Here is a 27,874-nt window from a genome sequence, read left to right as displayed (position 1 = left end):
GCTCTAAAAAGACAAAAATAAAAGTTTGAGGACACGATAAATACTTTTTAGATTGTTCTTGCCTATATCAGAATGTAAATTTTCTACCATAAAGTTAAGGGAAATTATTTATTTATTTGCCTACCGATACATTTATTTATTTGGAGGGTAAGGTTTTAAATACAGATTCCAAGACCTCACATCTGACCCTTTTAACCAGGCATCGCTGAGCAAGCGCCCTGGGAATCTGTATATCCAGAGATCTGGCCCAGTAATTTTGATGACCTGCCAGTTTGATATAGATCTGGTGGTTTTCAGTTTTAGCTGTCATTATAATTACCTGAGGAGCTCGAAAATAAAAATACCAATGCCTAGGCCTGTTGTCCAAGATTCTGATTTTCTGATTTCCTTTTCTCCAGGGTAGGGCCCAAGCAGTACTATTTCTTTCCCCTCCCCCCGTTCCTCCTTTTTTTTTTTTTTTTTTTGTCTTTTTAGGGCCTTACCCACGGCATATGGAAGTTCCTAGGCTCGAGGTGGAATCAGAGCTACACCACAGCCACAGCAACGCAGGATCCGAGCTGCATTTGTGACCTACACCACAGCTCACGGCAACACCGGATCCTCAACCCACTGAGCAAGGCCAGGGATTGAACCTGCAACCTCATGGATACTAGTTGGGTTCATTAACTGCTGAACCATGACAGGAACGCCTCCTTTTTATTTTTTGAATTGGCATATAGTCAATTTACAATGGTGGGTTAATTTTTTACTTATGATAAAGTGATTCAGATGTATATATGTATATATGAATATATATATGCGTGTGTGTCTGTGTGAATATATACATACATTTTTAATAGATATATATACACACACACATTGCATACATAATATATATATACCCATTCTTACAGTCTTTTCCATTATGGTTGATATTAGGATATTGAATAGAGTTCTCCCTGCTATACAGTAGGACCTTGATGGTTATCCATTCTGTGTGCCATAGTTGGCATCTGCTGACCCCAAGCTGCCAGTCCATCCCTCCCCCACCTCCCCCCCTTGGCAACCACAAGTCTTTCCTCTGTGTCTATGCATCTAATAGTATTTCATGTAAAACCTTACCAGGTGATCCTAAGATGCAGCCAGAATTGAGAGGCGATGAGTTCAGAGAGTCTCCCGATCACAAACCTTTAGGAATGACCCACATCTCAAAACTCTACATTTGGAGAACTCTTGAGAAAACAGCTCTAAGTTACCCAGGGATTGCGGTGGGGGTGGGCCTGGGCCTAATAGGTGCATGTTCTGCCAGAAACTTCTCGTGCCCTGATGAAAGCCAGGCTCTTTTGAGTGAGTTACATAACCATTTCGAGCCTCAGTTGCCTTATCTGCCAAGGATTATCATGCTAGTACCTACCCTGTGAGGCAACTATGGGGTCAGAGATAACAAGCTGGAGCATTTAGCAGGTGCCTCACATGCGGTATTCATTAATATGTTGTAATAGATATTATTGTATAGATATCTATACGCTATCTATCAATGCTATAGATGGCACAGTTGTAATAGATATTACCGTGACGGTGACTACTTTTACTGCTAGCAGTGTCCGGCTAGTATTTTTATGTTTTACAGGGAGGCATCCTCAGAGCACAGCTGCGCCAGGACCAAAAGCCAAGACCCCCTGGCCATCTACTTCACAAGTGGCACCACTGGGGCGCCCAAGATGGTTGAGCACACCCAGGCCAGCTATGGACTGGGTTTTGTGGCCAGTGGAAGGTACCAGGGGACAGCTTGTCTGGTGGGTGCAAGGAAGAAAAAGCAGGCAGGTGGGCTGGAGGAGTGGGGTGGGGGAGAAGTGACAGGAATTGAGGTAAGGAGCTAACAAGAGACCCAATCCTGTAGGATCTGAATGAGGTGAGAAGCCATTGGAGGGTTTCTAAATGCGATAAAATATGGGTACCATTAAATTTGCTGTTTGCACCCTCTCGAAGTGTACAGTTCAGTGTCATTAAACACATGCACATTGTTGGGCAATCGCCCTGCCATCCATTTGTTTTCATCTCACAAATCTGAAACTCTCTGGTCATTATACAAAAACTCTCTATTTCCTTCTACCCCCAGGCTTTGACAAAGGCATTGTACTTTCTGTCTTTTCACTCTTTCTTTTTTCTTTTTACGGCTGCACCTGCAGCACATGGAAGTTCCCAGGCCAGGGGTCTAACCGGAGCTGCAGCTTCGACCTGCACCACAGCCACAGCAACACAGGACCCAAGCCGTGTCTTCAACCTATGCTGCAGCCTGCGGCAATGCCGGATCCTTAACCCACTGAGCGAGCCCAGGAATCAAACCCTCATCCTCACAGACATTCTGTTGGGTTGTTAATCCACTGAGCCTCTATTTTCTGTCTTGATGGATTTGATTTCTCTAGGAACCTCATAAAAGTGATAAAAGTGGGGTCGTACAGCAGTTGTCCTCTTGTGTCTGGCTTATTTTACTTAACATAATGACTTCAGGGAGTTCCCATCGTGGCGCAGTGGTTAACCAATCCGACTAGGAACCGTGAGGTTGTGGGTTTGATCCCTGGCCTTGCTCAGTGGGTTAAGGATTTGGCATTGCTGTGAGCTGTGGCGTAGGCCGGTGGCTACAGCTCCGATTGGACCCCTAGCCTGGGAACCTCCATATGCCAAGGGTTCAGCCCTAGAAAAGGCAAAAAGACAAAAATAATAATAATAATAATAATGACTTCAAGGTTTGTCCATGTCGTTGCATGTGTGGGAACTTCCTTCCTTTTTAAGGCTGAGTGGTATTGTTTTACATGTATATATGGATATACATAGATGTATAGATATACCAATTTTATTTATCGATTTATTCATTGATGGATGCTTGGGTTGCTCCCACCTTTTGGCTCATGTGAATAATACTGCTATGAACATAGGTGTACATATATCTGTTCAAAACCCTGGTTTTAATTCTTCTGGGTGTATCACCAGAAGTAGAATTGCTAGATAATATTTATGATTCTATGTAACTTTTCGGAGGAACAGTGGAGTATTCCGAGCAGAGGAATGCCATGATCTGATTTGCCTTTTCTTTTTTTTTTTTTTTGCTTTTTAAGGCTGCACCCGCAGCATGTGGAAGTTCCCAGGCTAGGGGTCAAATCGGAGCTACAGCTGCCAGCTTATACCGCAGCCACAGCAAAGTGGAATCTGAGCCACATCTTCGACCTGCACCAGAGCTCACAGCAATACCCGATCCCCCACCCACTGAGCAAGGCCAGGAATCGAACCTGCCTCTCACAGATGCTAGTCAGATTCATTTCCGCTGTGCCACAAGGGGAACTCCCTGATGTGTCTTTTTAAAGGGTAACTCAGAAGACTGGGTTGAGAGTAAACTGGAGGGGACAAGGCTGAAGCAGAAGACTGCTTAAGAGGCCAGTAAGAGGCAAACTTGCAAAAAGAGGCAAGCTTGGAGGTTTGCCTGGGAGAACAGCAGGGAAGGGAGTGACAGGAGGCAAGATTCTGAAAGTGTTTTGAGTTTTAAGATTTGATGAGAGGTGAGAGAGAAAGAGTCAAGGATGATGTAACTTTATGTTGTACTTCCTAAACTATAAGCCCCTCCAAGCAATGAAACGAATGATTTCTATGACCCTAATAATAAGTCCTGAATAAATGCCGAATACATGTTTGAATAAATACAGTGTCCTTACCACGTTGTATTCAGGTTACTTGTTCCCAATTATTTGTGATTATTAGATCACTCCCAGTAGACTGTGGACTCCTTGGGATCTGTCTTTTTAATTCCACGCCCTTAATCTAAAGCATAGGAATATAGAAGATGCTCAATAAATGCCTGAGACAAATGTTGACTTCATGGTTCTTATACAGATTTGAAAAGCATACGTGAGTACACACTGCGGAAAGGCTCCCAATAGGGGGGCACTGATCATGCATAATAACACATTGCTGAGGGGTCTGACTTTCTCCACTTTTTGGCAGGAGGTGGGTGGCCTTGACTGAATCAGACATCTTCTGGAACACGACTGACACTGGCTGGGTGAAGGCAGCCTGGACCCTCTTCTCTGCCTGGCCTAATGGATCTTGCATTTTTGTGCATGAGCTGCCCCGAGTTGATGCCAAGGTTATCCTGAATGTAAGAGACAAAACCACCTCTTATGTATCGGGTATAAATGAGATGAGCGGGATACAGGTTTTGAGTTTGCAGGAGAAAAGGCCTGAATCAGTGACTGTAATGCTTCTTTGGTGCTGATATTAACCAGGAAGTTTCCCAGGCCCTCCTGTAATCTGGTTCATGCCCACCTGCCTACCTAGAATAATTACCTACCCTCTAGAGAGACAGTCACATCATATCTCCAAACCTTTGCACATTCTTTTTTTTTTTTTTTTGGCTTGTGGGGTGCCTCTCTTGCCATTACTTTCTTCCTATGCTCTTGTCAAAACTATCGTTTTGTTTCAAAATCTTGGGGGTCAAATTAGGACCTACTCCTCACCCCTGTGTGCTGCCATCCGTGGTGTATCATGTGGGTATTTTACCCAGCTCTAGAGTCTCCTGCCCACTTTTCTTGGGTTTTCTCATCATGGATGTCTCCAGCGTACACACATCTTTCTTCTGCCCTCTATATCCCAACCACAGTTTCTTAAAAGAGCAAAGGAACCCAATTTCCATGCTGTTTGCCCTGGGGCAAGCCGCATCCCACGGGGGCAGAGCAATAGAACAGGCTGGGCCATTGGGCAGACCTGGCCTCTCATCCTACAGCTTCCATTCTCCAGCTGTGTGTTCTTAGGAAAGTCACCTCATCTCTCTGAGCCTCGTGTCTCAAGTGTATGGAAGAAAAGGATAACATACAGAGCTGTTGTGAGAACTAAATAATGTGAGGCATATGGTCTGGCATGCAGCAGGTTCTTAACACATATTGATTATATTATCAGCATTATCAAACTCACTATCATTATCGTTCATGTAGGGCTTGATCAACTAGTATGCATCTTCTCTCTCCACTGCCCCCAGCCCTGATGTATTTATGAATTATCTATTTCTGGGTAGTAAATTATCCCCAAACATTGCAGTTTCAAACACAAACATTTGGAGTTCCCTAGTGGCCTAGTGGCTAAGGACTCAGTATTGTTACTGCTGTGGCTCGGGTTTGATCCCTGGCTTGGGAACGTCCACATGCCACAGGCACGGCCCAGAAAAATAAGAAATAAAAATGAAACACAGATATTTATTATCTCACAGTTTCTGGTGATCAAGAACCTGGAATCATGGAGTTCCCTTTGTGGTGCAGCAGAAACAAATCCAACTAGTATCCCAAGGATGCAGGTTCGATCCCTGACCTCCCGCAGTGGGTTGGGGATCCGGCATTGCCATGAGCTGTGGTGTAGGTCAAAGATGCAGGTTGGATCCCATGTGGCTGTGGCTGTGGCTGTGGCCAGCAGCTACAGTTCCGATTCGACCACTAGTCTGGCAACCTCCATAGGCTGCAGGTGTGGCCCTAAAAAAAAAGGAATCTGGAATCAGCTGAACAGGTGGTTCTGGATCAGGCTCTCTCATAGGGTTGCAGACAAGATGTCAGATCTGTACCCCCCTGTTAATAGTAGCATTTTTCATTATAGCCAAAAAGGTGGAAGCAACAGAGGTTCCAATGAGTCAGATAAACAAAATGCACATATATACAGTAGATTCTTATTCATCCTTTGAAAAGAAGGAACTTCTGGCACACACTACATTGTCTTGAAACCATTATGTTAAGTGAAATATGCCAGCCACAAAAGGGCAGATAATATATAGATTCCCAGAGTGATCAAATTCCTAGAGATGGAGGGTAGAATGGCCCGGGGCTGAAGGGGAAGGGGAAATGAGAAATTATTATGTCATGGCTAGAGAGTTGTAACTTGGGAAGATTAAAAAAAAACTTCTGGAAATGGATGATGGTGTTAAACACACAACAGCATGAGCTTAGATAATACACCCGGACTCTAGACTTAAAAGCGGTTAAAATGGTAAATTTCACGTTATGCTTATTTTACCACAGTAAGAAGAAGAAAAGATGTCAGCTCCGGTTACAGCTCTCTAGAGGCTTGACTGGGGGTAGAAAACACATTTTAAAACTCCTTCAGGGAGTTCCCATCGTGGCTCCGTGGTTAACGAATCCGACTAGGAACCATGAGGTTGTGGGTTCGATCCCTGGCCTCGCTCAGCGGGTTAAGGATCCGGCGTTGCCGTGAGCTGTGGTGGTAGTAGGTCACAGACACAGCTCAGATCTCGTGTTGTTGTGGCTCTGGCGTAGGCCTGCAGCTATAGCTCTGGGAACGTCCATATGCTGAGGGAGCAGCCCTAGAAAAGGCAAAAAGACCAAAAAAAAAAAAAAAACCATTCGTGTGGTTTTTAGCAAATTTCAATACCTCACTGGCTGTCAGCCAGAGGCTTCAGCTGCTCACTGCGTGCGTGCACCTGTCCGTTGGATGGCTTGAGCATACTCACAATACAGCAGCCTGGCTTTTCCGGAGAGAGTGATCCTGGAGCGGGAGAGACAGTGACAGCACCTAAGATGGAAACCAGAGTCCTCATGTCCCTTCCGTGCGATGCTGTTGGTCACAGATCAAACGTGGTGCATTGGGGGAGGGGACCGGGTTGGAATGCCGTATGTGGGACATCATTTCAGGCCATCTCAGAGGCTGGACACCACACGTAGTTTTCAACTTTTCTCCTCTGGTCCTGGGAATGCTCTCCACCGTGATGACGTCCCACCCTAGTGACTCTAAGACCATCTCCATCCTTTGTTTTTGTTTAGACTCTGTCCAGCTTCCCAATCACCACCTTCTGCTGCATCCCCACTATCTTCCGGCTGCTCGTGCAAGAGGATTTGACCAGGTACAGCGCATCTTCTTCATGCTTTGGGAGCCCAAGTATGTGAATATATAGCACAGGTACCCCCCCCACCCCCCCACACACACATACCCTCTCATTCCAACTCTCTCTCTCTCTCTCTCTCTCTCTCTCTCTCTCTCTCTCTCTCTCTCTCACACACACACACACACACACACACACACTCACAAGCATAGACATCCTTCAAGAAAACTTCTGGGAGTCCCTACAGTGATACAGGGGGTTAATGATCCGGCTTGTCTCTGTGGAGGCACCGGTTCTATCCCCAGCCCACTGGACTAAGGATCTGGCATTGCTGCAGCTGCAGGTCTCAGCTCCAGCTCTGATTTGATCCCTGCCTGGAAACTTCTATAGCTGTGGGTGTGGCCAAAAATGAAAACCAAGAAAAGGGGGAAAAAAGAAAACTTCTGGCCCCCAGGAATTTGCATCCAAGTGGATCTGAATAGATCTAAGAGAGTCTGAAATTTCAGGGCTCACATCCGTACACCCAATGGCAATTCCCTCTGAGATGTGTCTGCTATTCCCATGCGATTAGAAATATGGCTGGATAACTGTTAGCCACTGTGGAATGGATTTGTTCCCAGGGCCTGAGGTCAGTAGGACTAACGAGTCCACCACAGTTGATGCCCCATCCCTCAACCCCTTATGAACACCAGCCAGCCATTCCTGAGAGAGTGCCTGGGCGCCCCCCACAGGAGGCCACAAGATACCATGGATGGTTCCTTTCCTGGGTGAATCCAGAGTGACACCTGCTGGTGGGGCAAGTCTCGTAGCTGGGGTAGGCAGAGAGGAACCTGACACCCTACTCAGCCTGATCCCTGCCTCCCTCTTCTATCCTTTTCCAAATAATGGGAATTGCGCCCCCCACAGCATCTCTAACCCCGTATATCTGACCATGAGGTGCCTAAGAGAGTGAGTTCTCCCACAGTCCTCAAGGTTAATTATACGATACAAGAATTCACCTATCCCTGGATCCATTGTCATGATCTACACAGCATGACTGAGTCATTCAAGCAAAATGTGGTTGAAAGATACTTGGGGAGTTCCCACTGTGGCTCAATGGGTTAAGAACCTGGCATAGTTGCCGTGAGGACGCCAGTTCGATTCCCTGGCCTCACTCAGTGGGTTAAGGATCTGGCGCTGCCATAAGCTACAGCATAGGTCACAGATGCGGCTCACATCTGGCATTGCTGTGGCTGTGACGCAGGCCTGTGGTGGCAGCTCTGATTTGACCCCTGCCCTGGGAACTTCCATATGCCGCAGGTGCAGCTGTGGGAAAAAAAGGAAAAAAAAAAGAAACATGATTGGTAATATGAAGTAATAGTCAAACCAGTTTGATTCAAAGGGGAAAATAATTGCAAATTTATTTGCAATCCCTAATTTTTCATGTTTTGTAAAACGTGGAGGGGTTGTCTTGCAACATGTTTAATGTCTGTCAGAATTTGGGGGTTCTTAGAGGGCTACTCTCAGTTTTTAATCAAGTCATCTTTTGCAACAGGTGGCAATTAGTTTTTTTCCAACATTTTGACAAATTCACCTGGCATTCACTGTTGTTAGGCCCAAACCTGCAAACCTACCATGTGAAGTTCTGAGTTTATTTCAAACTCAGATAGGATTGTTTTCATTTTTTAAATTTTATTTTCTGTCTTTTTATTTTTTGTACCCACAACATATGGAAGTTCCCAGGCGAGGGGGTCAAATTGGAGCTGTAGCTGCTGGTCTACACTACAGCCACAGAAACATCAGATCCGAGCCACATCTGTGCCCTACACCACAGCTCACAGCAATGCCAGATCCTTAACCCACCAAGCGAAGCCAGGGATCAAACCAGTCTCCTCATGGATACCAGTCAGATTTGTTTCCACTGAGCCACAGCGGGAACTCCCAGGATTGTTTTTAAAAGAACTCATCTGTCCACGAGGCACATGCCTGCAAGGCCAGGGCACGTGGAGCTGGGTGGAAAGCCTGGAAGTCTATATTTTAGTGTCTTTAGCAGTGGTGACGTGTGGGGGTGGCAATGGGGACTGACACGGGGGGCCTTGTTTCCTGGCTGAGAAAGGTACCAGTTTCAGAGCTTGAAACACTGTTTGACCGGAGGAGAGGCCCTAAACCCTGACGTGAGGGGGAAGTGGAAGAGCCAGACAGGCCTGGAGCTGCACGAAGGCTACGGCCAGTCGGAAACAGTGAGTGCCACCAGGCCGGGTCCCTGCCCGGGGCCACCTCCACCGGAGCCCACAGCGCATCAGGGCGGACGGCTGGTCTGCAGAACCTCCTGCTTTTCTGCCTGGCTTCTCTGTGACATCCCTGGGTGGGAGGGACGGGGGAGGGGGGGAACAGGGAGGAGGTGATAACAAAACTCCATCAACTCTTCTTCTTGTTGGGTTTCAAGCTCATTTAAAATAATGCCACAATGATACCATAGCCAGCAAACTGTGGCTGAGGGTGTTTGTCTCCATGGGGACATTCCTGTCCATCTCTGGTCAGAGCCCGTGATCTTACAGTTGTCTCTGCAGTCACCTGGGCACGGAGGTGGCAATCAACGGAGTCTTTTGGCTTCACGAGACCTTAAGTTCTTTATGTGTCAGGGCCCAGAGGTGTGTTCAGTAAATGTTTATTGTCTAAGGAAAGAAGAGAAGGAACAGGAGGGAGGAAGGAAAAAAGGAAGGAAGGAGAAACGGGAAAGCAGGAGACAAAGGCAAGTGCCCATCATGGCACAGCAGAAACGAATCCGACTAGCAACCATGAGGTTGCTGGTTCGATCCCTGGCCTTGCTCAGTGGGTTAAGGATCTGGCGTTGCCATGAGCTGTGGTGTAGGTCACAGACGCGGCTCAGATCCCGAATTGCTGTGGCTGTGGCTACCATAGGCTGGCAGCGATAGCTCCAATGTGCCCCTTAGCCTGGGAACCTGCATATGCTTCAGGTGTGACCCTAAAAAGACAAAAAAAGACCAAAAAGAAAAAAAGAAAAGAAGAAAAAAGAAAGAAAGGAGTGAGAAAGTTAGAATACAGAGTGGGTGGAAAGGCATGAACCAGGAAGGAAACTAAGGAGACAGGCCTCCTCCTTCTTGGTTCTGGTTTCTCTCCAGGTTGTAATCTGTGCCAATCCCAAAGGCTCGAAAATCAAGGCAGGATCCATGGGGCAAGCGTCCCCACCTTATGAGGTGCAGGTAAGCAGCTTCTCCCAATGGTTGGTGAGGCTTGGTTGGGAGAGGAGAGTGATTAGCAGCACCAGGCTCGGCTGGCAGGGCAGCCTGGTGGTACAGACATCCAGACACCCCCCTGTCGTCTCTCTGCCAGATCGTAGATGATGAGGGCAATGTCCTGCCTCCGGGAGAAGAGGGGAATATTGCTATCCGCGTCAGACCTGCCCGGCCCTTCTGTTTCTTCCGTTGCTACTTGGTAAGGGGCAGGAAATGGCCATTTTCACAGTAATTGCTGTGTGTCAAGCATTGTGCCGCGTGCTTTAAAATCATCCATTTGTTGAACCTTTGCAATAAGTGCATGGGGTAGGTTGGCAATATTATTGATAAGGTGCTGTTATTGGTAAGGAAGCAAGAAAGATGCAGTGACGTATCTAATGTCAATTACCTAGTACGTGCAGGACATGGGACTTGAATGTGGGCATGTTTAAGAGGGCAACCTTATGACATACGGACAATCCAATCATTTTAATCATGAGAAAATCGAGGTTCGGAGAAGGAAAGGGAGAAAGGCAAAGATCAAATGCAATCTTGTGTCATGGCCTAGTTTTCAGGATTCTTTTTGCCTTGAGTCCTGTGTGGATAAGGAGGGATTGCTGGCAGGACTTGTGTCCTAGGATTCTAGTCCAGGTTTCTGTGATAATCCAGGAATCACCTCTCCCTCATACCCCCCTTGGCTGCTATTTATCTTTAATTTTTAAAAATCAAAGTATAAGAGTTCCCGTCATGGCTCAGCAGAAATGAATCTGACTAGCATCCATGAGGACGTGGGTTCCATCCCTGGCCTAGGTCAGTGGGCTAAGGATCCGGCATTGCCATGAGCTTTGGTGTAGGTCGCAGACGCAGCTTGGATCCCGTGTTGCTGTGGCTGTGGTGTAGGCTGGTGGCTACAGCTCCAATTTGACCCCTAGCCTGGGAACCTCCATATGCTGCAGGTGCTTCCCCAAAAAGGTAAAATAAAATAAAATAAAAAGTATAGTTGATTTGCAATATTGTGTCAATTTCTGCTGTACAGCAAAGTGACCCAGTCATACATATATACATTCTTTCACTCATATTATCTTCCATCATGTTCTGTCCCAAAAGACTGGATATAGTTCCCTGTGCTATAGAGTAGGACCTTACTGCTTATCTATTCTAAATGCAAGAGTTTGCATCTACTAACCCCGAACTCCCAGTCCATCCCACCCCCTCCCTCGTGGCAACCACAAGTCTGTTCTTGACCGTGAGTCTGTTTATGTTCTGTAGATGGGTTCATCCGTTTGGCTGGTATGTATGATGGAATCTCTTTTCTCTAAACTCTTCTCTGTAAAACCCAGCTGAAGTGGTTCTCAATCCTGGATGCACATTAGAAGCATCTTGGACACTTCAAAAATTACCGATACTTCAGTTCCACGTCACTGAGACAGCTTTCTGAGGCTGTGGATCAACTCCCCAGGGAATTCAAATGTGTGGCTGAATTTTATAGGAGCTTCATCTGCTGACTGTGATATTAAGCTGTCAATCAGCTATGATATTGGAGGAGCAGATAAAAATCAGTCCATTTGTTTTTGGAATATTGTATATGTATTTTAGTGGCTTTTCTGTGACTTCAAGAGAAATAATCTTTCATGGTATTTTATTTAAAGTCACAGAAACATGGAATTCCCATGTGGCTCAGCAGGTTAAGAACCTGACATAGTGTCAGTGAAGTTTGATCCCTGGCTTGCTCAGTGGGTCGAGGATCCGGCATTGGATCCATTGCTGCTGTGGCTGTGGCATAGGCTGGCAGCTGCAGCTCCGATTCAACCCCTAGCCTGGGAACTTCCATATGCCACAGGTGTGGCTGCAAAAAGAAAAAAAAATAAAATAAATAAAGTCACAGAAACCTACCTACAAAACAACCACCACAACCCACGTAGTAATTCCATCAAACAGAGATAATGTTAAAATTTAAATGTCTTTCTTTCTAATCATCTTTGTAAGGGAAAGCAAACCCTTGACTTTCCTAAAGAACTTCTTCATTCATAATTCACAGAGTGCTCACTTCATGCCACCATGTGTACAGCACTGAACAGAAAAAACCCTTGTCTTTCTAGAGTTCCATATGGGTCCTCTCTGGGTCGTGACTGTTCCACTGAGAGTCAAGTCACCTGTAAAATTATTTCCTAATAAGAGCCTTTTTTTTCTTCAACTTGTTCGGTCTATCACTGGCACCAAATGTTAGGTTTCTTTCTGTGTCTTTTTTTTTTTTTTTTTAATAGCTGCACCTGCAGCATATGGAAGTTCCTGGGCCGGGGATGGAACCCACACCTGCACAGCAACCTGAGCTGCCACAGTCAGATTCTTAACTCCCTGTGCCACAGTGGGAACTCTTGAGTCATTTTTAACTAAGAAAAAAGTTAAATCTCTTCTTGAGAATCATGGAGCAGATGAAAATTAGTAGAGATGTTTACGCCAGAGTAGCTCTGTGAGTCGGTTAAGCTTATACCCCCTAATCAGTGTGGGTATTTCGAATTCATGTTGACCACTTCCAAAAAAGCTTAGATTGCATGTGTCCATTACATTAATAGGCCTATGTCAATTTTCTATCCAGTGTAAGGCATTTATTTATTTTCCTAAGGAAACAACTTGTCAAATGCATGGATGAACAGTACATCTGCATGGAACAGATGAAAAAGGTGAAGGAACTCTAAATTTCTAACCATGGGAAATTAGTTATATAAATGGTATTATAGCATTGCATATAAAAGCAAAAAACAAAAAAGAAGAAGACCAGAGAAAGAGGGGATAGAAAAGAAAAAGAAAGAGGACTGAAAAAAAGAATCCAAATTTCTAACGTGAAATTGTTTAACTAAATAATATTACAGCCACATGGAGAAATATGATGCAAATATTTAATATTATGGTGTGTTAGACTTTTACTCTGGTGAGATGTTCATGATATATTGTTAAATGGAGTAAAATTGGATTGTGGAAATATATGTATGGCATGTTCTGTATCCACACGAGTGTGTGTGTGCACCCCAGTTAAGCCATGAAATGGTCCGTTACACATGACCAAATTTTTAGCCTTGGCTATCTGAGCAGTAAGACTTACCTTTTGTCATCCTCATGTTGTCTATTTATTATATGAGATATAAAATTGTATAATACAGAAATCATAAATGCTTTTTTTTTTTTTTTTTTTTTGGCTTATTAGGGCTGTACCTGCGGCATATGGTAGGTCCCAGGCTAGGGGTGCAATCGGAGCTGTTGCCGCCGGCCTACACCACAGCCACAGCAACACTGAATCCGAGCCGAATCCGAGACCTACACCACAGCTCATAGCAATGCCAGATCCTTAACCCACTGAGGGAGGCCAGGGATCGAACCCGCAACCTCATGGTTCCTAGTCAGATGCATTTCTGCTGCACCAGAATGGGGAACTCCATAAATACTTTTTTTTTTTTTTTTTTTTTTTTTGATGAAATCTCTGCTGGCCAAAGGGCCTCAGGGATGGATAGCTCCATACCTGATTTCCACCTTTAACACGATACAACTTGCATTATACGCTTGTTAACATTAAGTTATGTCATGGGTCTCTTTTTATGGCACCAAGTGTTTGGGGAAAAATTCACTTTCTTTGGCTGCTTAGAGTTCTGCCAGTTTTGGAGTGAATAGGATTATTTAGCTCATTCTCTTCCAAGGGCCTTGGCTCTGCTGGTGGGGCGGGGGGGGGCTCTGAATCCATCCCCCTGTGCCCAGCCTCACAACAAGCCTCATGACCCTAAGAAAGTTAGCGCCTTACCCAGAAAACGTTATCATAAGTCTCAGTTAAATGTAAAGAAATCTCTCCTTCTTACTCAATTCTCTAGAAATATTTCACCTACTCTTGGCCTTCTGCTCTTTCATATACAATTGAGGATCAGTGTGTCAAGTTCTATGGAAACTGTTGGCATTTTAGCTGGCGTTGCATTGCTTCCTGTATTTGCAGCGAATTAACCTCTTTATGACATTAGCTGTTATCTTTCCAACTGCTTATATCTTCTTTAGTGTTCTGTAGCATTTTACATTTTTCAGTGCATGCTTCTTACAGATCTTGTGTTTAATTTTAGGTGTTGTTAGCTTAGCTTTTTTCTTTATTTTTCAGAACGCATTTTTTAAAATAAAGGTATAATTTGCACACAGTAAAATGCCCCTATGTTAAATGTATGTGTCAATGATTTTTTTTTCTTTTTCTTTTTTTTTCTTTTTTTCTTTTCAGGGCCACACCCACGGCATATGGAAGTTCCTAGGCTAAGGGTTGAATCGGAGCTACAGCTACTAGGCTATGCCACAGCCACAGCAATGCGGGATCCGAGCTGCATCTGCGACCTACATCACAGCTCCACAGCAACGCTGGATCCTTAACCCACTGAGTGAGGCCAGGGATCGAACCCCCGTCCTCATGGATCTTAGTCGGGTTTGTTAACAGATGAGCCACGAAGGGAACTCCCAAATGTATGTGTCCATGACTTTTGACAAATGGAATATTATACACCTGTGTAACCACCACACAGCCAAAATATAGAACATTTTTATCAGCCCCCAAAGTTCCCTTGTACCTTTGCAGTCAACCCTAGGCACCAGTCAATTGCTAAATTGTTTGTTTTCATTGAAGTATAGTTTTGCCTTTTTTTACATATATAAAAAGGGGGCTTTCGTGTAAATGCAATCAAATGTGTGCTTGTGTGGTTTCTTGTACTCAGCATAATGTTTTTGAGATTAGCCTTTGTTGTTTCATGTGCCAGTAATTTCTTTTTCTTGCTTAGTAGCAGCTTTTACTTTAAAGCATTGAGAATCAGAGTTTGATGGTTTACCTCTTTCCTCTATGCTTGCATTTGGCCAGCTGCTCACTTTCTATCTTCAGTGATTGCTGAGCATAAAGCGTATCTGTGTATATTTTTTGTCCTAAAAAAAAACAGAGCCAATAGCCCTGTGCCCATCCCTCTGCATGCAGTCATGCTGCCTAGACCCTTCCTGGCAGCTTCCTTCCAATTAAAAGAGGGAAAACCCACAGCTCACGGCTTCCTGTTCAGTGGGGACTTCCGGTCCACTGGACTTCCTGTTGAGGTGTCCCCAACTTCTGCATGGTCAGATGGCCCTTTACGGCCTCATTTTTCTCTTTCAGGACAATCCTGAGAAGACAGCGGCATCGGAACGGGGGGACTTTTACATCACAGGGGACCGAGCCCACATAGACAAGGATGGCTACTTTTGGTTCATGGGAAGAAATGACGATGTGATCAATTCCTCAAGGTCAAGTTTCTGCTCTTCCCTTCTCCCTTTGAAGCTTCATGGGGGGAGGGGAGGTCACTTGGGAGAGTTGCTTTTTCTCTTCCAGCTACCGGATCGGGCCCGTGGAAGTGGAGAGTGCCCTTGCTGAGCACCCCGCCGTCCTGGAGGCAGCCGTGGTCAGCAGCCCGGACCCCATCCGAGGGGAGGTAACTAGTCCAGCCAAGAGCACTGCCTCCTGGTTCTGTCCTCTCAGCACCCAGCAGAGTAAGCTGGAAGGCCCAGACGCCCCCATATCTGACCCCATCCAAATACCAGAAAGCCTGAAAGGTCACCAGCAAACAGACAACAGCTTCTTTTTGGCTAAGCATTGCCCTCATGTCGTAGACATACAAATGCTCCTTAGTGGGATTCTATGAGATGATAGCAACACTGGTTGCAAGTGGATATGGAACTGGGTCCAGAAGGGGCTGACCTTAGGTGGGAGATCTTGGTGGCAGGTGCAGGCATCCATCCTGCCCAATAAAAGTCCCTTTCCATGTGCAGAAGAGGACAGAATGAGTATACCAAAGGCGGCTGCTGATGGCCCTGGGAGGGCAAGCCAACGTGAGGGCTGATAGAATAAGTCTCCAAAGTGTCCTTGATGTATCAGAAAGATGGGCCACATTAGTAAGGCAGCGTTTCTCAGAAGAAATGCGGATTCCTTCCCATGGGTCCCAGAAGAACAGACGTATTTATGAGAGAAGTAAGCTCATAGCAGACCTATGCACTTTTCAATGGCCGTAAAGCCAACATAACCCTAGAGTATAATGTTGTTACCTAATGAAAATTAGGGTGACATCAAGCTACATTCTCGGAAGCCTCAGGGCAGAGGAGTGATTTACAAAGTCCGGGCCCTGGACTTCTCACAGCTGTAACTTCTGGGGTTCTTGCTTAAAATGCAGATTTCAGGAGTTCCTGTCGTGGCTCAGTGGTTAACGAATCCAACTAGGAACTATGAGCTTACGGGTTCAATCCCTGGCCTCGCTCCGTGGGTTAAGGATCTGATGTTGCTGTGACCTGCAGGTCACAGACTGCAGCTCAGATTCCGTGTTGCTGTGGCTGTGGTGTAGGCTGGCAGCTGTAGCTCTGATTAGACCCCTAGCCTGGAAACCTCCATATGTTGCAGATGCAGCCCTAAAAGGCAAAAAAAAGGTTTAGAATCCAACTGCAGTGGCTTGGGTCACTCCAAAGGTGTCGGTCTGATCCCTTACCCGGCGCAGTGAATTAAAGGATCTGGCATTGCCACGACTGTGACATATGTCACAGCTGTGGCTCAGACTCAAGCCCTGGTCTGGGAACTTTCACTAAAACAAAAAAAGTGCAGATTTCTACAACTCAAGTCAGACTTGCTAAATCAAAATGACTAGGGAGGCAGCCTTAAGGCATCTTTATTTCGACCAGAAGCTCCTAGCCAAGTGATTCTGACACCCACGACAAATGCAAGGCCTCTAATGTAGAGTGGAGGGAGTGGAGTCCTATCTATGGAATGAAGAAATTGCATCGGGAGAAGTATGGCTAGTTCTGCCTGCCACACATCCACCAGGGCTGTGAGCTCAAGGTTAAGCCAAATATTGGGCTCAGAACAGAGCCTGGCACATAGCAAGTGCTGGATAAACGCATGGTAGTTTAAGCAGTAAGAGCAAGCCCGTCCTAAAGAGCAGATCTGTCTGAATGTGAAATGGTAATGAGATGCCCGCCTTTGGGAAATATGCAAGGACAACGAACCACCGCCTAGGAGGATGTAGACAGAGTTGTGTGCTGACCTTCGACGACTTCCGTTCCTATCGGAAACCGTGTTCTGTTGTTCCTGAGTTTGGGACTCTTTCTCCTTCTTGGCAGGAGGCAGCCTGCAAGAAAGATTGTGGGCAGAGGGAGCCAGAGATGCAGAATATCTCTCAGGCTTCCTGGAGCAGCTTTGCAGCCAAATGCTTGCTGCTTGTGGACCCTCCTACAGGCAGGCTCAGAAAGACCCAGTTCTCTTTGCAAGTGGTGTACATTTTCCCTTAATCCTGTCTGTCCAAACCTATTCCTATCTGCCTTCCTGGCCAGGAAAACCTATAAGTCGTGGTCCCCTAAGGAGTCCACGAATCTCCTCTCTCCAAAGTATTTGTATCTTAAGAGAAGCGCCTCGACTCCTCAGTGTCCTTTCAGGGAATTAGTTGGGAACATCATTCCACAAAAGTCATAACTTCCAATAGTTAATCTTGGAAAGGCAGGGACCAGAAAAAAAATTGGCGTTGTCCAACGTGCTGGCTGAGTCCAAGGCACTGATAGACCCTTCGTGCTGGGTTGGTAAATATGAACACTTATTCACAAGTCTAGGTTAAGGAGAAAGGCGTTGTCATGTGGCATCTAAAATATGCCCCAGGGAGTTCCCGTCATGGCTCAGGGGAAGCGAATCTGACCAGCATCCATGAGGACACAGGTTTGATCCCTGGCCTCGCTCCATGGGTTAAGGATCTGGCATTGCCGTGGGCTGTGGGGTAGGTCACAGGTGTGGTTTGGATCCCACTTTGCTGTGGCTGTGGTGGAGGCCGGCAGCTGCAGCTCCGGTTCAACCCCTAGTCTGGGAACCTCCATATGCCGTGGATGTGGCCCTAGAAAGATAATAAATGAATAAATTAATTAATTAATTAAAATATGCCACCAATGAGCCTATCTACAAAACAGAAATAGACCCGGGGACCAGAGAGAACAGATTTGTGGTGGCCAAGGGGGAAGGGGAGGAAGTAGGATGGGCTGGGAGTGTGGGCTTTGTAGATGAACATGACTACACTTAGAATGGATAAGCCATGAAGTCCTACTGTGCAGCACAAGGGAACTATATCCAGTCTCTTGGGATAGAACCTGATGGAAGATATTGCAAGAAAGGCAATGGGATCCTACTGTAGAGCACGGGGAAATGTGTGGGATTGGGTCACTTTGTTGTACAGTAGAACTTGATGAAGCATTGGAAGTCAACTGTCCCTTAATAATAAAGAAAACAATCAGCTGTGCTTTAATTTTTAAAAAAAGGGAATATATATAAATGTATGACTGGGTCCTTATGCAGTAGAAATTGACGCAACACTGTAAATCAACTCTACTCTAATAAAAATCAACTTTAAAAAGAATATATAGTATTCTCTTTTTTTTTTTTTTTTTTTTTTTTTTGTCTTTTTGCTATTTCTTGGGCCGCTCCCGCGGCATATGGAGGTTCCCAGGCTAGGGGTCCAATTGGAGCCGTAGCCACTGGCCTACACCAGAGCCACAGCAACGCCGGATCCAAGCTGTGTCTGTGACCTACACCACAGCTCACAGCAACGCCGGATCCTTAACCCACTGAGCGAGGCCGGGGATCGAACCCACAACCTCATGGTTCCTAGTCGGATTCGTTAACCACTGCGCCACTACAGGAACTATATAGAGTATATATAGAGTATATAGTATTCTTATACGTGTTCTGTTTCTGGTTTTCCTAACAGGTGGTGAAGGCATTCATAGTCCTTTCTCCAGCCTACACCTCGCACGATCCAAAGAAACTAACCTGGGAACTTCAGGAGCATGTGAAAAGGGTGACTGCTCCATACAAGTACCCCAGGAAGGTAAACATCGAGGGGTCCTAGGACTTGAGAAGCTGGGGCATCGAATGGGCAGGTGCTCCTCCTCGGGGTCGGGCACTGATGGGATGAAGGTTCGGATGACCCTGGCTGCTGCTTCAGCCCTTTCTCCCCATGACTTCATGGGGTCTTCCCCACAGCACCCTGGGGTCTCATGCTAACAGCTGACACCATCGAGATTCTGGGGGTGGGGCTGAAACACTTGGAAAGAACACGTGCTCCAGGCTCACTGTTTCATTTTGTTTTGCTTCTTTATAAAGTTTTTTTTTTGCGGGGGGCATGCCCACGGCATCTGGAAGTTTCCAGGCCAGGGATCAAACCCACACCACAGCCGCAACTTGAACTGCTGCAGTCACAACGCTGGGTCCTTAGCCCACCATGCCACAGGACACCTCCTAGGCTCCCCGTTTTGATCTTTGCCACTGGGGGAAAAGCATGACTCAGGAAGGCTTTCCAAGGAAGTGGCGGAGGGTATCAATGCTTTCTGGGAAACAACTTCGAAGAGTTTCTGTTTTGTGGTCGCTAGGTGGCCTTTGTTTCAGAACTGCCAAAGACGGTTTCTGGAAAGATCCAGAGGAGTAAATTGAGAAGTCAAGAGTGGAGAAGATGAGAGGCAACACCAGAAAGGTGCCATCAGCCTCTGAAGCCTCTAAGAGGAACCGGTGGCACCACACATCAGTCTCCAAGGGAAGCCTCAATCCTTCAAGTCTGTCGACACTGGAGGCTTTCAGTTTCCCTGGGGGCATCTCCAGAGTCATTGGTTGGCCCTGGAAGAGAGCAGAAGAGCCTCGTCAACCCAGCGTTCAGTGCCACTGCCCGCTCTTGCAAATATTTGGTGGCTTGACTTCCCCCTCTGTCTGGAGACATCCTCGGGATTTGCCCACTGGTCTCACTTCCTAAGAGCCTTCAGCTGGCCCTCCAAAGGGCAGGTCACCAGAGCACCTGGGCACTTGTGATCTCACTCACTGCCAATGGGAGAGTAATCACTCAACCCTCTTTTCTTCTTTTTTGGCTGTCCCACGATATATGGAGTTCCCAGGCCAGGATCCAAACCAAGCTGCCATTGCGACCTATGCCTCAGCTGCAGCAATGCCAGATCCTTTAACTCACTGTGTAGGGCCTGGGGTCAAACTTGCATCCAGGCTGCAGAAATGTCACTGATCCTATTGTGCCACAGGGGGAACTCCCCACTTGACCCCTTTGATAAAGCTATTTGGTAATTACAACCAGAGCCATTAGAAAATCGGTCAGGAGTTCCCGTCATGGCACAGTGGTTAATGAATCCGACTAGGAACCATGCGGTAGCATTGCGGGTTCGGTCCCTGCCCTTGCTCAGTGGGTTAAGGATCCGGCGTTGCCGTGAGCTGTGGTGTAGATTGCAGACGCGGCTCGGATCCCACGTTGCTGTGGCTGTGGCGTAGGCCAGTGGCTACAGCTCCGATTCGACCCCTAGCCTGGGAACCTCCATATGCCACGGGAGTGGCCCAAAGAAATAGCAAAAAGACAAAAAAAAAAAAAAAAAGAAAGAAAATCGGTTATACAGATGATTGGATTAAGAAGATGTGGTATATATACACAATGGAATACTACTCAGCCATAAAAAAGAATGAAATAATGCCATTTGCAGCAACATGGATGCAACTAGAGACTCTCATACTGAGTGAAGTAAGTCAGAAAGAGAAAGACAAATACCATATGATATCACTTATATCTGGAATCACAAATGAACCTTTCCACAGAAAAGAAAATCATGGACTTGGAGAATAGACTTGTGGTTGCCAAGGGGGAGGGGGAGGGATTGGGAGCTTGGGGTTAATAGATGCAAACTATTGCCTTTGGAATGGATTAGCAATGAGATCCTGCTGTGTAGCCCTGGGAACTATGTCTAGTCACTTATGATGGAGCATGATAATGTGAGAAAATAGATTGTGCACATGTATGTGTAACTGGGTCACCTTGCTGTATAGTAGAAAAAAATTGTATTGGGGAAATAACAATAAAAAATAAAGTCCTTAAATGCCAAAAGAAAAAAAAAATCAGTCATACACTTTAATTCAGAAACTCCATCTTTGGGAATCACTAACAAAAGGATTCAAAAGATAGTTGCTGTAGCCTTGTTTAAAACAGTGAAATAAAAGGAACAAAAATCAATTCCTAAGTAATAGGGCAATGATTAACTAAATTATAGTAGATTAACTCAATATTGCATTATGTGGTCATTAAAAATATGTGTTGGGGAAAACTTGAGCTAAATTAATTTTATATCAGGATAAAAGTAATATATGTACCATGGAGAATCACACCTTTGAACGATAAAGGAAAAAACTCCAACCTGTACAAATGAGGAAATGGTTGAACAAATTATATCAAGCGAATGACTAAAAAATAATATCTTTCAAGAATATTAGGGAGTTCCCATCGTGGCTCAGTGGTTAACAAATCCGGCTAGGAACCATGAGGTTGAGGGTTCGATCCCTGGCCTTGCTCAGTGGGTTAAGGATCTGGCGTTGCTATGAGCTGTGGTGTTGGTTGCAGACTCAGCTCGGATCCCGAGTTGCTGTGGCCGTGGTGTAGGCCGGGGGCTACAGCTCCAATTAGACCCCTAGCTTGGGAACCTCCATATGCCATGGGTGAGGCCCTAGAAAAGGCAAAAAGGCAAAAAGGCAAAAATACAAAAAAAAAAAAAAAAAAAAAAAGAATATTAAGTGATCTAGACAAATCCAAATGAAGTGGTTGGGGAAAATAAAATAATGTCTATTTATGGTATAAACACTTCAAATAAATTACAAAATTATGTTATAAATAATATTTAAATATACAAAAAAAGAGAAAAATTACAGATGGAGAAAAAGACCAGAGGGAGGGAGACACACAAAAATGTTAGTAGTAGTTTTCCTGAATATTGCTAGATTTTTTTCTTTTCATCTCCATTTCTCTATTTTTCTAGTTTTCCCAGTGAGTCTCTTTAACTCTTTTCATGAAAGTTCATTTTAAAGAAATAAATGAACCCCGCATCATGTTTTCTCCACATACCAATGCATCCCCTGCAAATGCTAGTGTGAAATGTCTTACCCAGGAAAGATGCAAGGATCTGAAGCCATGTCTCAAAGCCCAGAAGCTCCCTCTGAGCAGCTGAGACCAGCCATGCGGAGGAGAAGCTGATGGAGACTGGGAGTGACCCTAGTACTCCCTGCTCAGCACTTTCATTCATTCATTATCCAATATTTATTGAGGGCCCACTCAGTCCTGGGCTCCAGGAACCCAAAGCCAATCAGTCCCTGCCTGTGTCTGCTCCGGCTGCCACTGGGAAGCTTTTTCATTTTTAATAGCTGCACCCGCAGCATATGGAAGTTCCCAGGCCAGGGATCAAATTGGAGCCACGGCTGTGACCTATGCTGCTGCTTGTGGCCATGCCAGATCCTTAACCCCCTGAGCGAGGCCAGGGATTGAAACCTCATACTCACAGAGACAACATCGGGTCCTTAATCCACGGAGCCACAATAGGGCTTGGGTGGAAATGATGCCTGGGGCAGCGCCCCCTGTCACTATGGTTACACTGACTTCTCTGAGCCTCAGCTGCCTTGCCTGCAGGGCTGTTGTCTGGACTCTCCTCCCCTCATTCCCCTGGGCTGTGCCAGCCCATTCTGTGGCTATAATCAGAGCTCTCCACTAGGGGGCCTCCCTTCAGACTTTAGTCAGAACAATACAAGGATAATGGGGCGGGGGGACCCAGTCCCTTTCCCCTGAGAACCCCCACACACCTGGTGCCCCAGCTATCTCTCCCATGGTCACCTCAGCCCAATTCAGCGCCAAAGAGAAAAAAAAAGGAAAGCTCTCCGCTGCATGACTCTAGGGAGCCAGGCATCACCACCCCACCAGCACACCCAGATCCAGAGGTCCTTGGTAGTGACTGCAATGACAAATGCTGTCACTTTGCTGGCAATGTATTCCCTGCCAGGCATTGTGTTGGAGGCTCTGCTCAAATCCTCCTCTCGGTCTTGGCTCACTCCCATGTGTTGTGCTTTTTCTGCACTTCCTCGGTCTGCGTTTTTCTTTCTGGCCCTGATTTATTATTCACTCGGGTATTTACTGATTACCTACTCAGCACTAGATGCTTTTCAGAACTTTGAACTAAATCAATGAGCAAAACAGGCAAAGATCCCCGTCTTCATTCACATAGCTTAGATTTTAATGGAAAGGGGCAGATTGAAAAATGTCTAAGTAGGAGTTCCCATCGTGGCTCAGTGGTTAACGAATCCGACTAGCAACCATGAGGTTGCGGGTTCGACCCCTGGCCTCACTCAGTGGGTCGGGGATCCGGCGTTGCCGTGAGCTGTGGTGTAGGTCACAGACGCAGCTTGGATCTGGTGTTGCTGTGGCTGTGGGGTAGGCTGGCAGCTGTAGCTCCAATTCGACCCCTAGCCTGGGAACCTCCACATGCCGAGGGTATGGGCTTAAAAAGACCAAAAAAAAAAAAAAAAAAAAAAAAAAGGAAAAGAAAAATGTCTAAGTAAATTCTATATTATGTTAGAAAGCAATGAGTATTTAGGAAAAATAGTACTGTGTATAGACAGGGAGGGCCAACCAGTTCAGAGGTGAGTTGCCATTTGAAGCAGGTGGTCTAGACGACAAAGAAGGTGACCAAAATCTTTGGCAAATCTTTGAAGGAGGAGAGGGGTTCTCCATAGACATCAGGGGAAAGTAGTCTGAGAAGAAACAGCAATAGCAAAGGTCCTGGGGCAGAACGTGCCTTCAGGGAATAGCAAGGAGGTCCGTGGGGCTGTTTGTATGGGGTAAGTGGCCAGGACATCCAGCTCGAGAGGCCTGGAGGGTGTGAAGCCACATGGGGCTTTGCATAATGTGGTAAACGCCTTGGCAGTCCTTTGGCATGAAATTGGGATTCACTGGAGGGCTGAGGGTGTAACTCAGTCTGACTTCTGACCTCCCGTGAACCATCTCTAAAATGAACTTAATCATTGTCCATGTTATTAGTGGTCTTAACCTTCACCTCTGGGTCCATCCGAGAGCAGCAGGCACTAAATATTTCTGTTGACAAATTGATAAGGACAGGTAGTTACAGAGAGGGTGTGAGCCATGGGTTATCTGGGAGAACTTGGCTCCAGAACTTCTTTCTTTCTTTTTTTTGTTTTTTGTTTTTTGTTTTGTTTTTTTGGCTTTTTAGGAGCAGCACATGTGGCATATGGAAGTTCCCAGGCTAAGGATCGAATCGGAGCTGTAGCCACCGGCCTACACCAGAGCCACAGCAACGCAGGATCCGAGCCACGTCTGCGACCTACACCACAGGTCACGGCAATACCGGGTCTTTAACCCACTGAATGAGGCCAGGAATCGAACCCGCGTCCTCATGGATCCTAACTGGGTTCATTAACCGTTGGGCCACAAAGGGAACTCCCGGCTCCAGAACTTCTAAACAAAGTGAGGCCATGGGTCGTTTTGCCTCCATTTCTGGAAGAACACATGGTTCATAGGTTCCCTTCTATTGATGGGACCCTAATTCCCAGGATCAGGACTCTCATTCTTCAAATCCACTGCATCCAGGTGATGAGCAGGAATGGTTAATGACCTCAGGCCCTCTGTCCATGCTGATGTGTGAATTTAAGTCCAAAGACCACCTCCTCCAAGTCTCTCCCGCTTGATTTAGAGTCTACGTGGAATGACTATGTGGAATGCATTTCGTTTATTTTTAACCATGAAAACTTGTTTGTTTGTTTGTTGTTTGTTTTTTGTCTTTTCTAGGGCCGCACCCACAGCATATGGAGGCTCCCAGGCTAGGAGTTGAATCGGAGCTGCAGCTACCAGCCTACACCACAGCCACAGCAACATGGGATCTGAGCCATGTCTGTGACCTACACCGCAGCTCACGGCAACACCGGATCCTTAACCCACTGAGCAAGGCCAGGGATCGCACCCACGACCTCATGGTTCCTAGTCAGGTTCTTTTCAGCTGCGCCACAATGGGAACTCCCATAAACATTCCTTTTCCCGTACGATCTTCCAAGAAATGGATAAATAATGAGGTCCCACTGTACAGAAGAGAGATTCAACTATTTCTTAAACAGAGCCTTCGCAGAGACAGCAACTCGGGCAACTTCTTCTACGAGATCAAGGTCTCCCCTCTGGATGTTCTCACGCTCTTGTAGGAGGGCTTGTCCAGCCCTTCTCACGGTCTTGGTGCTCTGAAGCCTCTCTGTCTGTAGGTAGTGAGTGTACAGAGCAGCGACAGCAAGAGGGATTTAGGGCAGACACTGGGGAGAACTTCCTGGAAGAGACATTCAGAAACACCCCATTGCGGGGGTATTTAAGAAAGGATCCATACCCTCAGGGCTGGAGAGGCAGGTGGTAGAATTCTGTGAATTTTCCCAGAAAGAGTAAAGAATCCCTCCCAGGGAAGGGCAGCTGCTCTGCATAAACAGGTTTCTTCGAGCATATGATTTCTAGGGTTGGCCCAAGAAAAGCAAATTGCTTTGGATATCCTCTCCAGGTATATCTCCTCTCTTCTCTCCCCGGACCTCGGATGCTGGCGTCTAGGTTCTCTTAGCCCCTCTGGCTCCCCTGCATGTCTCCTCTGGGTCCCTGTCTCTTGTGGTCCTTAGCTATTGCCGGGTAACTGGCATTCTCATCTTGCCCCTGGCCTGAGACATCTGCATTTAGGGACCCGTTGTCCCAGTCTGTCATGGGGCCCTTGTAGCAGATAGGTAGCTGATGGTCAGTCCATTGAAGGAAGAGCCCTGAAAGTGGACACGGGGTACAGAGGAATACGGGAGGAGCTCTGTGGCTTCGGGGGCACTTTCCTTATCTGGGAGGATGGAGCTATTTCCCCTTTGGGTAGGTATTCCTGGAACGTTGTTGGCATCAGTGGCTCAGAGCCCTCTGATCCCCAGCTCTAGTCCTGGGACCCGAGGAGCCTCTAGAAGTCGGCAGCAGCATCGTGAACCATTCTTCTGGAGGTGAGGATTCCAGGCAGAGGCCTGAGACTGATTGTCCCTGTGACCGTGAGCAAGTTGCTGTTCCACACTGAATTTTTACACTATCCACTCAATGATCTGAAAAGGTCTTAGTTTTTCTGACTCTCCAACTCAAACATCAGAACTATCGTGGACTAAAGGAAGTGAACCAATGTATGTAGGTCCATGTGCGCTGCTTTCGCTTCCCGGACGGAGCAAGAACCTGCTCCAGGTCTTACATGTAAATCTCTTTTTCAGGCCCCTAGGTTAGAGGAACAGTTCTGCTGGCCTCAGGGCTGCAGGGCTGTGCAATCCCTAGGCACAGCTAAGAAAAGGACTGATGTTTTTCCAAGTGACACTCCGGGGTGGCCCACGGTTAATGATTAGCGTCCCCTCTTCCAAGGCCACAAAGGTTCCGGGGCTGTCCGCTTAACTAGCAGTGCCCTCTTCCAAGGCCACAGGGATTCTGGAGCTGGCTGCTCAGGACCTCTCCTGAGACCAAGAGATCTCCTGAGACCAAGATCCTCCTGAACAGACTTGGCAGGTGAGCAAGCTGTGACGGATGGACAGATGGGGACATGCCTCAGGAGGGCACTAGCCAACCTTTGGAAGTCAGCGCTAGCTAGGAGAGGGAAAATCTGAGGGGAAAATCAGTCCCGAATCTCTAGGGGTGAAGAAAGTGAGCATCTGCCAGGTCTTTGTGAGGAGGCAGCAGTGGACAAAGGAAAAATGTTAGGGTTAGGGTTAGGGTTAGGGTTGGGGTTAGCACAGCAAAAAGAAGGGACTGGGGTGGCTGAGAAGGGCAGTCAAAATGGGATGCGGGGAGTTCCCGTCATGGCTCAGCGGTTAATGAATCTGACTGGCATCCATGAGGATGCAGGTTTGATCCCTGGCCTCGCTTAGTGGGTTAAGGATCTGGAGTTGCTGTGAGCTGGGGTGTGGGTCAGAGACGTGGCTCAGATCTGGCATTGCTGTGGCTGTGGTGTAGGCCGGCAGCTGTAGCTCCAATTAGACCCCTAGTCTGGGAACCTCCATATGCCACAGGTACAGCCCTAAAAAGCAAAAAAAAAAAAAAAAAAAAAAAAAGTGGGATGGGAGGTGGTGGTCAGGAAAGGCAGCCTCTCAGAGGAGATGAGCCCAGAAAAATAAGAAAGAGTTAGCCATGGAAAGAGAGCAAGACCAATAGGTACAAAGGCAGTAAATCATCTTTCCTAGGAGCTGGTAAGGACATTCTTCATTCCTTGTTCTTTTAGAAAATAGGAGAGGAGACAGGAGTTCATGGAGCAAGGGAAATGAATCCGTCTAGAATCCATGAGGGTATGGGTTCAATCCTAGGCCTCGCCCAGTAGGTCGGGGACCTGGTGTTGCCATGAGCTGTGGTATGGGTCACAGAGTCACAGACAAGGCTCAGATCCCGTGTTGCTGTGGCTGTGGTGTAGGCCAGCAGCTATAGCTCTGATTCGACCCCTAGCTTAGAAACTTCCATGTGCCACAGGTGCTGCCCTAAAAAGCTTGAGCATTCTGATTTCTTCTGCCCATGCAACAGGGGATGGAAATCTGGCCACGTGGCAGGACTCCTGGCTGGATTCCTTGAGGTCAAATCATTAGACTTCAATTCTGCAACCCCCATTCAGGTGTACAGGTTGGAACTCAGAGACCAGGAGTCTCTGATTAGTTTCCAAAGAGCCAATGCAGTTATAATTTCTAAATTGATTCTCTGGGTTAGGTCCTGTGTATGGCACAGTACTCAGGATCTCTCAGGCAGGGATCCATTGAAAGAACTAGATGCTGCGTGTGTTAGTCTGTTTGTTATTAGCAAGCAACCTGGACATCTCGCAGGAACTCATAACAATAGATATTGTCCCCACAGCTCTGGGTATTATCTGTGGCTGGGCTGGCCTCGGCTCCACGCCACCTGTGCTGTCATTCTGGGACCCAGGCTGGAGGTAG

At 46.5% G+C, this 27,874-nt stretch overlaps 2 protein-coding genes across 13 annotated transcripts in view; both read left to right on the top strand.

The window, feature by feature from the left end:
* ACSM5 (acyl-CoA synthetase medium chain family member 5) overlaps positions 1–20,995 on the top strand; it is a 29,327-nt gene extending 8,332 nt beyond the window's left edge. For 6 of the 7 annotated variants that reach the window (XM_085017434.1, XM_003124563.7, XM_085017433.1 and 3 more), the window contains 10 exons: positions 1,610–1,753; positions 3,976–4,129; positions 6,789–6,868; positions 8,943–9,066; positions 9,970–10,050; positions 10,181–10,282; positions 15,215–15,342; positions 15,428–15,527; positions 18,825–18,944; positions 19,486–20,995. In XM_085017434.1, coding sequence (XP_084873560.1) covers positions 1,701–1,753; positions 3,976–4,129; positions 6,789–6,868; positions 8,943–9,066; positions 9,970–10,050; positions 10,181–10,282; positions 15,215–15,342; positions 15,428–15,527; positions 18,825–18,944; positions 19,486–19,569 — 1,026 coding nt within the window. In that variant the 5' untranslated portion in view covers positions 1,610–1,700 and the 3' untranslated portion in view covers positions 19,570–20,995. The remainder of the gene's footprint in view (positions 1–1,609; positions 1,754–3,975; positions 4,130–6,788; positions 6,869–8,942; positions 9,067–9,969; positions 10,051–10,180; positions 10,283–15,214; positions 15,343–15,427; positions 15,528–18,824; positions 18,945–19,485) is intronic. The other variant, XR_014840681.1, reaches the window with a different exon arrangement.
* Positions 20,996–26,362: 5,367 nt separating this feature from the next.
* Positions 26,363–27,874, top strand: part of LOC100510957 (acyl-CoA synthetase medium chain family member 2B) — a 29,867-nt gene continuing 28,355 nt past the window's right edge. For 5 of the 6 annotated variants that reach the window (XM_085017442.1, XM_085017440.1, XM_021086521.2 and 2 more), the window contains exon 1: positions 26,363–26,468. The gene's annotated coding sequence lies outside the window, so the exon portion shown is untranslated. Of the gene's footprint in view, positions 27,310–27,874 lie in introns of all 6 variants that reach the window. The other variant, XM_085017439.1, reaches the window with a different exon arrangement.

The sequence above is a fragment of the Sus scrofa genome, chromosome 3 (assembly GCF_054392235.1).
Source record: "Sus scrofa isolate SSC_HxYL_T2T_F1_AM1 chromosome 3, Sscrofa_HxYL_maternal_Yorkshire_Landrace_v2.0, whole genome shotgun sequence".
NCBI lineage: Eukaryota > Metazoa > Chordata > Mammalia > Artiodactyla > Suidae > Sus > Sus scrofa.
The sequence above is the reverse complement of the archived record's forward strand: the minus strand, read 5'-3'. Positions and strand labels throughout refer to the sequence as shown.